This window comes from Oncorhynchus mykiss, chromosome 23 (assembly GCF_013265735.2).
Source record: "Oncorhynchus mykiss isolate Arlee chromosome 23, USDA_OmykA_1.1, whole genome shotgun sequence".
Lineage (NCBI taxonomy): Eukaryota > Metazoa > Chordata > Actinopteri > Salmoniformes > Salmonidae > Oncorhynchus > Oncorhynchus mykiss.
Genome location: NC_048587.1, coordinates 43,016,746 through 43,027,278, shown reverse-complemented (window position 1 = coordinate 43,027,278; position 10,533 = coordinate 43,016,746). Strand labels below are relative to the sequence as shown.

The window sequence follows — 10,533 nt, the reverse complement described above, 5'->3', positions numbered from 1 at the left end:
GGCATCCAACTGAAACAGCTGTGGAGCAAGACAGACAGATCTTGACCTAAAATTAAACTTTTGAGGCATAAACATCCTCAGAACTTTTATAGTGGAGGAAGATAACCAAAATATAACATTGGAAGTTAGAACAACTTTTTCCTACTAAATACATTTGCATTTTACCATAGGCTCTAGATACCATGGAAATATCCTAGATAAACAGATCAAGAATAATGTATATGTAAGTGTATTTTATTGAGAGGGTCAGATTTAGGGGAATATCTTCAGATGGGATAATGTGAAGCAGCAGGCAAATAGATAAACTGTTTCAACTTGTGTATAGGTAATGGGCACTTTTGAAGCCAACAGTGCATAAAAAGTTTGATTCATTCTTTTAATTTCTAACAACTCTTTATTCTTTGACAGTAGCCTAACATTATTGCCTGAACATTGTAGAACATTTAGGAGAGTTTTATAACTTGTCCCGGCGGAGGGGTTTAGAGTATAAAAATATACCCTTTCGGTGAAATTATGTTCCTGTGTTCTGCTTAAAATGAACCCACCATCCCCGGCAACTCTAAAACGAATTATCGATAATCAATATTAATTAACACCACTAAACTACCAAATTGGTGTTAAGCACGACCGTCCTTATCCAAACCCCTGACATGTCTCCCCAAACACCACTTTCATTCTATAGTCTATGGAATTTCTCACAAGTTTCAAACAGCAGTGTCAGTGTATCAACCGACTATATTAGCGCGTTTTCGTCTCTGTAATACTATTGGCTGGGTATGGACCAGAAGGCGGAGCATGGCGGTATACGCTATTTAAATTGCTCTGGAGAACTATTTGCGAACCACATTGTCAAGACCAGTCATTTTAGTGACATGAGGGACTGTCGGTTATCGCTGTCATCATAACAAGGCAACTACTTAAAAACAGAAACAAACGGTTTAAAAAGTGTGGATACCAGAGAACATAACTTCTGGAATATAATTTAAACTGTCCGTTGATCCGGTCTACAAATGAGCAACTGGTAGGTTTAAAAACCTCTTTCTAGCAATTCGTATCAAACTTTTGGGGAAGTTGATGATGCTGAATGCATGACATGGAAGAATAATGGAGTCTATTACATAACTATTAGCCAACTCAATAGACTCCGTTTTATTTTATTTGATCTCTAGGCCTATTTGAAAAGCGTGGAACAGTGGCACTTGAATGGATGCGCGGCGCAGGAGAGTAGGGATACGGGCGATTTACACGACAAAGTCATATCCACTGTGGCTGATAGCTTGCAGAGAATATAACTGCTATTCATCATTGTTTATGAATTTAAATCATTTGATCAAACTATTTAAACCCAGCATAATACGTTTAAGTGCGATAAACATGTCATGTTTATGCGTGGGCTGATTCATGCATGTATGATGCAATAGGCTACACTTCTTGCAAATATATGCAATACAAACATTTTACATTTGCCATGCAATCATTGTAAGTCATAGGCCCTATATTATCAATGTAAACATATATGCTTGTAGGCCTACAGTTCTAACTTGTCTGAATTGAATGTTTGAAAGACGCAGTTGGTTCCCATTTTTTAGGCCGCACCTGTTCGTATTTGTAGATGGCATTTGCCTTATTTTGAGTGCCGCTTGGAGCCTGGCTGTAGAAACATATTTTATTGTATGTTAAAATGGTAGTCGTAAATTAAACATTGTAAAATATATTTTTTTGTGTGTGTGGCTGCAGAAGTATAGTAGCACTGTAACAATTGCAAGACCATCCCTTAGGCACTCGTGAACAACTGTGCGCTGGCAGTAGGTCAGGGTTACCGTAAATTCTGTAAATTCTGTGTCTGCAGAGAAACTTCAACCATGACATTGTTTCCAGTGAATGTTGGCACTATATATACATCTCTCAGATTAGGCCAGTCCATGAGTACTGTGATTCCGTTTGCCGCAGAGCATAATTATCCCACTGATCAAAAAGGGTCTGTAATAATAGAATAATAGACAGTTATACTTTTCCATTCTGTTACCATGGTCCCATAGAAACAGATAGGAATATCGCTGTTTAGAATCTATTGATCTTCCTAAAAGCAACACAAAATTAAGGATCCTGTCAAACCACAAAATCTAAATAAACAAAGGAAACAAAACAGCCTTATCTATTCAATTTCGACACTAAACTTCCTATTAATCAAGTACTGTGTAAACCAGACAATCATCCTAATTGATATTCATTGAGGAGAGGTTGTAATGCTGACTGACTTTGCATGTCATATTACTGATTACTGCCAACAATGCAAACTTCCCCAAATAATGCCAAGTTTGATGAATGAGGTGCTCTTAACTCCACTCATCACCAACATGCTATTTGAGATCCAATCCAATACAATATTTTAGGACTAATTCTAGGAGCTGATACTGCAGATATCACACTTTAAAGATTGAATCCTTAATAGTGAAACGTCCACGTCCTTTTGTGATATTACAACAACAAAGAGGTTACTGCAAACAGTGAACAATATTTTTTCCCCTCAAACAGTCATTGCAAGTGTTATAGAACAGCAGCATTTTTATTTATTTGTTATTTTACCAGGTAAGTTGACTGAGAACACACTCTCATTTGCAGCAACGACCTGGGGAATAGTTACAGGGGAGAGGAGGGGGATGAATGAGCCAATTGTAAACTGGGGATTATTAGGTGACCATGATGGTTTGAGGGCCAGATTGGGAATTTAGCCAGGACACCTGGGTTAACACCCCTACTCTTGCGATAAGTGCCATGGGATCTTTAATGACCTCAGAGAGTCAAGACACCCATTTAACGTCCCATTCGAAAGACAGCACCCTACACAGGGCAGTTTCCCCAATCACTGCCCTGGGGTATTGGGATATTTTTTTAGACCAGAGGAAAGTGTGCCTCCTACTGGCCCTCCAACACCACTTCCAGCAGCATCTGGTATCCCATCCAGGACCTGACCAGGACCAGCCCTGCTTAGCTTCAGAAGCAAGCCAGCAGTGGTATGCTGCTGGATAAGCATATGTACTGCCATTTTTTTTCTTGATGCACATTGCCCCCCACCTCTGTTTCGTCAACAAAAACAATAACATCCATGGGGCGAACAGTGGTGCTGTTTCCCCTAGTGCGGATTCTATCTTTAAACTTACTTAGAAACATGAAAATAAATATCTGAAGTCAGTCTACACACTACAGAAACGTTTGTAAATTAACTAAAGAGAGACTGCAGTTTAATCATAGCTAAACATCTCTGATGTGTTTACTCTGAGTAAAAGTAATTATATTTGGGGATTTAAGTATTGCAAGGGAACACAAAGAAAATATATATTTTCCTGACGCACTCATGTTCCTTTTCATAATTGACTCTCATATCATAAAATCTCCCAAAAGTCTTTACTAAATTCAATACATTTCTTGTAAATGGAAAAACCCCTACCAAACAAAACAAAAGCGTTCACAATGTCCGTTGCAACCATGGCTAGGACATGTATAACAGAGCAGACACAGGCAGGAAGGGCTCTCTTTTAATGAGTGGTGTTACAGTAGTGCCAGAGTTAGAGCCCTCACAGGACAGCCATTTTGCTGCTGAGAGAAGATGAAGTCCCAGAGGACTCTGTGTCAACAAGTTACGTTGATGCCCTCAAATGCACACATGAGCCAGAGAAAGAGGGATACTGTGTACACTTTCATGTTCACATTTCCCCACTAATCGGGAAAGTTTCCACAAACATGTGTAGTCAAGTCACACAGCAAATGGAATAACTGTTATTTCTGTACCACTGACACCCCATTTAAAAACGCATCATTACTACCTGAAAACACCAAGCACCACTACACGGTGCCAAAAGCCCTGGTCTGCCCTAGAAAGCCTGTGTAAATTATGATAGCCGGAACAGCCAAACAATAAAAAATGTTGACGGCCATTTTGGCCTGTAAAATTTGTTTATTATGATCAAGTTCAATCCACACAGTTAATTATTAAAACGTTTGCTACAAATCAACATATTTAATTAAATGGTGATCCATTCTGACTACACTTGTTGTCACTCAGGATCACGTGCTGGCACAGACCAATCACAGACTGACAGACTACGAGGAGGCTTGTGCCCTTATGCACACTCGTTGCACGTGCAACTCAGGGGTTGTGATGTGCTTTCCCGGTGAGAGCGCAGATTCAACGAGCCTGTCAAGTAGAGATGGAGGGGCTAACCAATGTCTATGGGACTTCCGTTATTGACGCCAACGTCATCTAGCAGCGTTGAGTTGACTCAGGCATGATGAAAACGATTACATCGACCATGATCCATTGTTAGTTACGGCCACTTTCTCCATGATCCTTAGCAATTGTTTTTGTTTTTGTTGGTGCCACTCAGCCCCATTCAGCAATATGGAGCACTTCAAATTCAAATACTTCCGGCTTCATGAGCCGTTGGGAGTTTTCAGTTGGAATGCATGGATGAAGTCAGCGCTATCGACATCTACTGGTTTTAATGGGTATGGTTGTGATTAGCAAGGTATGTGAAAATGGACATTAAGAATGCACCAGTGGGCAATGAGTCAGGAAGAGTGGTGCATGCACCGTGCAACGTGACAAACAGGCTGGTGTGGCCGTCTTCACGGTAGGGTTGTCACAGTAAAAGAATTGCGATACTCAGAGGTATCGTGGCAAGGAAAATGTTCTAATGATGGAAACGAGCAGCCTTATGTTGCCAACCAGAATCATGTTTATTTTCCAAGCTATAGCACACAATATGTTACCTACAGTAGGTTTCTTAAAGGACCAAAGAGTTTTATCCATGGAAAATTAGGTTTCGTAGTATCGCGATACTGTTATTGAGACAACCCTACTGTCGTGACAACCCTACTTCACAGAGTGGAAGTGACGGGTCTACTTGACAGGTGACGGGCCTACTGACAACCCTACTTCACAGAGTGGAAGTGACGGGCCTACTTGACAGGTGACGGGCCTACTGACAACCCTACTTCACAGAGTGGAAGTGACGGGCCTACTTGACAGGTGACGGGCCTACTGACAACCCTACTTCACAGAGTGGAAGTGACGGGCCTACTTGACAGGTGACGGGCCTACTGACAACCCTACTTCACAGAGTGGAAGTGACGGGCCTACTTGACAGGTGACGGGCCTACTGACAACCCTACTTCACAGAGTGGAAGTGACGGGCCTACTTGACAGGTGACGGGCCTACTGACAACCCTACTTCACAGAGTGGAAGTGACGGGCCTGCTTGTTAAGCAATATTAAACCAATCATTCATTTTCTGCTTTAACAAGACTGTTATTTCCTCTTCCATGTTGCAACAAATGTGCTGGTAAATATAACATTTTGAAGGTACATGTGCATCCGACGATGATCAGTCATCAGTTAACAGTAACGGTAGGTCAAGAACTTGAAAAAAGTCCAAAGAATCCCATCCATGGGATCCCGTAGAAACACTGTAACCCACAATCCAACAAGAAATTATCTTGTCGACACTGAGGCCAACAAAAACAAGTATGCTTTGTGAATGACCATCAGTGGGACCTTACTCCTATTACTCTGTGACCTCTCTCAGTGGAGAGTGGAAAAGCCAGGATCGGGGTTGTGAATACGGTTGTTATTTTGTCATAACTGAATGAAATATTGTTGGCTTGAGGAGACGTACTTGTTCTTGCTCTTGGGTATACAGCATTTGATGGTATTCTCTGGCTGCACACACTACATGGTAATCGAATGGATAATTATATAATAATTCATGGCAGTTGGTGACTATTTCATGTACAGAGTTCAGATTGGAAGCTGTTACCATTAAATAAGGACATTGAATTCATATTGCTTTTATCATGACTCGTATCATTACTAACAGATTTTTACCTCTGTATCCGTTCTTTGACACCGTCAGTAAGTCTAACACCTTTCTCTCTCTCTTTTTCCCTCAGCATACGTCATTGCTGGGGTCCGGTCGCCCGATGAGAGAGCGCTGATCAACTCATCATCCTCAGCCCTGTGGATACCAGAGGCTGTCAAGGACCGAGAGAGAGAGAGGCTTTGTCTCCTCCTCCCTCCGTCCCCCTGTCCGCCTCACTTCACCACCCCATTTCCTGCTTGAGTTGGTCCCCCTTAGCGTTTCAAAACTGTTTCTCCAACGCTTTTTCCAAAAACTCAGACTGTTTTCCAAAGCAGAAGCAGCGCCACAGCCCTCCCACCAGAACGAGGTGATGGGAAGTGTGCGAGCCAACCGCTACAGCATAGTGTCAACCGAGGAGCACGGCATGAAGTTGGCCACTGTGGCAGTGCCCAACGGGTACGGCAAGGGCAAGGTGCACACGAGGCACCAGCCCCAGAGCCGCTTTGTCAAGAAGGACGGTCACTGCAACGTGCAGTTCATCAATGTCTCTGAGAAGGGCCAGCGTTATCTCGCCGACATCTTTACGACCTGTGTGGACATCCGCTGGCGGTGGATGTTCGTCATCTTCTGCCTGGCGTTCCTCCTGTCGTGGCTGTTCTTCGGCTGTGTCTTCTGGCTGGTCGCCATCTTCCATGGGGACCTGGAGAACGACGCCCAGAAGTGTGTCTCCAACGTTAGTAGTTTTACTGCAGCCTTCCTCTTCTCCATCGAGACCCAGACCACCATCGGCTATGGCTACCGCTACGTAACCGACGAGTGTCCTGTGGCGGTCTTCATGGTGGTCTTCCAGAGCATTGTGGGCTGCATCATTGATGCCTTCATCATCGGCGCCGTCATGGCCAAGATGGCCAAGCCCAAGAAGAGGAACGAGACGCTGGTGTTCAGCCACAACGCTACAGTGGCCATGAGGGACAACAAGCTGTGTCTAATGTGGCGCGTGGGGAACCTGAGGAAAAGCCACCTGGTGGAGGCCCACGTTCGGGCACAGCTCCTCAAGTCGCGCACCACTGCAGAGGGGGAGTTCATCCCTCTGGACCAAGTGGACATCGACGTGGGCTTCGACAGTGGAGTCGACCGTATCTTCCTGGTGTCCCCCATCACCATCGTCCACGAGATCAGCGAGGACAGCCCATTCTATGACATGAGCAAGCAACAGCTGGAGACGTCCGAGTTTGAGATCGTGGTGATCCTGGAGGGGATGGTGGAGGCCACGGCCATGACCACCCAGTGCCGCAGCTCCTACCTGGCCAGCGAGATCCTCTGGGGCCACCGCTTTGACCCGGTGCTCTTTGAGGAGAAGAGCTACTACAAGGTGGACTACTCTCGCTTTCATAAGACTTACGAGGTGCCCAGCACTCCGCTGTGCAGTGCCAGAGACCTGGCAGAGAAAAAATACATCCTGTCCAGCTCCAACTCCTTCTGTTACGAGAACGAGGTGGCGCTGACTAACAAAGAGGAGACGGACGAGGGGAACGGGGGTAGCGTGGGCCCAGACGTAACTCACACAGACAATATCTCAGACTCTGCACGTCACCAGGCCACTGTGCCACTAGAGCCCAGGCCCCTGAGGCGAGAATCTGAAATATAACTGTGCAGAGACTTCAAACCACCTCACAGAGAAGAAGTTTCTGATTCTAGAATCACGTCTTGTTGTTCCAAAAGGCACATTGAGCTGAGCTGGGCCTTGTGTAAAGGACAGATTCATGCGCGAAGGTACTGCTGTGGGAACGGGGTAGCCGGGGACTTGTATGTAATAGTTTCTTAAAACAATGTAATTGCATATTACAACAAAAACAGCACTATGAAATGTGCATAGATGAAGGAAAATGTTCTTGAAAAATGGTCCCCACAAGAAAATTAAAAGTATACATCTCTTTAGCATCTATATAATATTGGAAGGGATGTTAGATATAATGACTTGAAATTAGCAGACATGTCTCTGTGTATCTGTCCAGCAAATAATGAACAAGATGGTTTTAAGAACTATAGTTTTGATTTCTATTCACTGCCCTTAAGTTGAAAAGAAAAATGCTGCTATATGCAAATTCTCTACTTTCTCGTTTCAGAGGAACTGGGGAAAAACAAACAAAGATGTCCACCCATAGAGTAAGAGAGACATTTTGAAAGTTCTGCTCTTTCAGAGTGAAAACCAAATATGTTTTTATTTAGCTAATTTGCACTTTTTAATTGATCATGGGCAACCATCTCCAAAGTACTATAAAGTTATTTAATGTTTATCCAAACAATTAAGCTGTAATTCAGCCCTTTTTCTTTATAATGAGATTGGAATTTATCACCAATTTTCCAGTGAATGCACAACTGATTTTGGCTTTGACTAGAGCCTCATGTTGCAGTGAACTGGGCGATCTTTGAAGGCTTTAGTGAATTGCACCAAAGGAAATGTAGCTTTAACCTATTGGAGAAAATACTATGCAGCTGTTGTAAAGTAGCGGAACAAATCCTTAAAAAAAACAACAACTAAATTATCAATTTGATACCTTTTTATATGAACTGCTACTTCAATACAGTACTTATCCAAAGCAGATATTTGAACCTGTATGGACTTTTGTTATTTGAGCTGGTCTCATAACAGACATACAACATAACATACTGTACATGTAAGGGCCGTTCAATGCTGGTCAATTCAATAGAAACATGCCTGTTTTCTGTTTTGTGTGAAGGAAATGAGCAGTGTGGTATTAGTATTGAAATGTAGCATAACTGAATTAATGGCTACAAGACAAGGGGGAGTGAAAATGAGCATACAGATGTTCTGAAAAAGTGCTGCTATGTTGTTGCATTTTGTAGGGTTTGATAACAGATGAAGCCAAAGAGTATTATTATCATCATAATAATTGTTGAGTGTCTCATCCATTTGTTAATGGTAGAAGTAGAGCATTTTTCAAAAGTAAAAAAAAATGTAGAGGAAATATTTATTTTCCAACACTCCTTTTAGATGTGTTCACAGCACTTAATTGGAACTCATTCAGCATAAGACGTAATCAATCTCACTGTGATACAGTCATGATACGCAAAGTTATGATGAGAGGCTTTCAGTAAAGTGTTACCGTCATTTTCATATTCAAAGCCAAAGATCTAAGCCAGACTAGACTAGATCAGCAACATGTTTTAACAGTTTTTCTTAGGTGTTAGCACATGCTCAGAAAATAACTCAAGTGCAGTGTTACAATAGTTATTTTTCAGTAAAAGATATGTTTAAGCAAAACAACAAAACATCAGTTTCGTCTTAGTACTTAGGTCGTCCACAATTCTGCCATCACAAAAAGAGAATATCTTCTCCTAAATTCTCTTTAAATAAGGAGAGTATAAAATACAATGCATCTACCCCTCTATCATACCCTATCAATGTCTTTGCTGTTCATGAACGTGTACTTATATCCAGAGTATGCCTAAGGATTACCATGCCTTGATATCAAATATGATTTTATTTTTCATTTTAAGTTGTTTATTGTTTTACTTGGGAATCTTGGATTGGAAAACATGGTTTAAACTAAGCCAACAGTACTGTAACCTAGGCATATTAATAAGATATATTGAAAGCCTATAGAGTTTGCATTATGGCAAATCTATCTCCTATTTCTTTGACTGAAGGCCATTCGGCTAAAATGTTCCCGTTCTTGTACATAGACCCCCTCCCTCCCTGTTGCAGTAATTTTGTATCAGAGTCTTCCAGTTTTACTGCAAAACAATGGAATGTAAAGATTTTATATTATTAATAATGTTATTATTGTTATTGTACATGCTATTATATTGTTACTTTTTTCAATAAAACCTCAATGAATGATCAAATGATGTTGTGTTCATTGCCATTGTAATAATGATTATAATAATTTAAGATATTGACATACAGTAACACAGTAAACCACCAATGATTTAAAGTTACCTAAAAATCTGTTATTGAGGTCACGTAAAAACAAAAGTATTATCTTCCATCAGGGAAATAATATGTTAAATATCTATCATCAGGCTTCTGGGGTTACTGTAGGATGTTGTGAAACTCCCCCCTTATCTTGTATCTAGTACTAAGGCAACAAGCCATTGAATAAACCAGACAAAGTTTGTGATATATTTATGAGAACATCTCAGTGTCCCTCTTTGAGAATATGAACAATCCTCAAGACAGATATGTCTTTGCCAAATGGCACCCTATTCCCTACATAATGCACTACTTTTGACCAGAGCTCTGCTCCATGGTCAAATGTAGTACACTATATAGGGAGTAGGGTACCATTTGGGATGCAATATGGAAAAATACAGAATTGGCCAAGGGCCAGTGGATCAGCTCTGGTAGAGTATGTTTTGAAGGGACCCTGTACATGTGCGTCAGAAGTCTTACCTTCTACAGTAGTGGTTTAGCTTGCGATACTAAGCAGCACCCCTGTCCTACGTCTTGTCGACTTCCTAGAACGCATTAGGGATTATTATTAAGCCAATAGGGATTAGCAGCACCCCTTTCTATTTCTCTCACTCTGACACACTCCACCTACAGTATATCCATCTATTTCAGTTTCTCTTGCTTCGACACACTTTCCCCGGCACTTTCCTGCTCTGTACATCGGTCATCTTGTCTTCCAGTCCACTGTAATTGTATTGA

The 10,533-nt window shown here is 41.8% G+C and overlaps 1 protein-coding gene across 1 annotated transcript; it reads left to right on the top strand.

The window, feature by feature from the left end:
• The first annotated feature begins 838 nt into the window (after positions 1-838).
• Positions 839-9,728, top strand: LOC110502797 (inward rectifier potassium channel 2). Its single transcript, XM_021581081.2, has 2 exons — positions 839-1,021; positions 5,950-9,728. The coding sequence occupies exon 2, from the start codon at positions 6,229-6,231 to the stop codon at positions 7,504-7,506; it is 1,278 nt and encodes a 425-aa protein (XP_021436756.1). The 5' UTR covers positions 839-1,021; positions 5,950-6,228; the 3' UTR covers positions 7,507-9,728.
• The last annotated feature ends 805 nt before the right edge of the window (positions 9,729-10,533 follow it).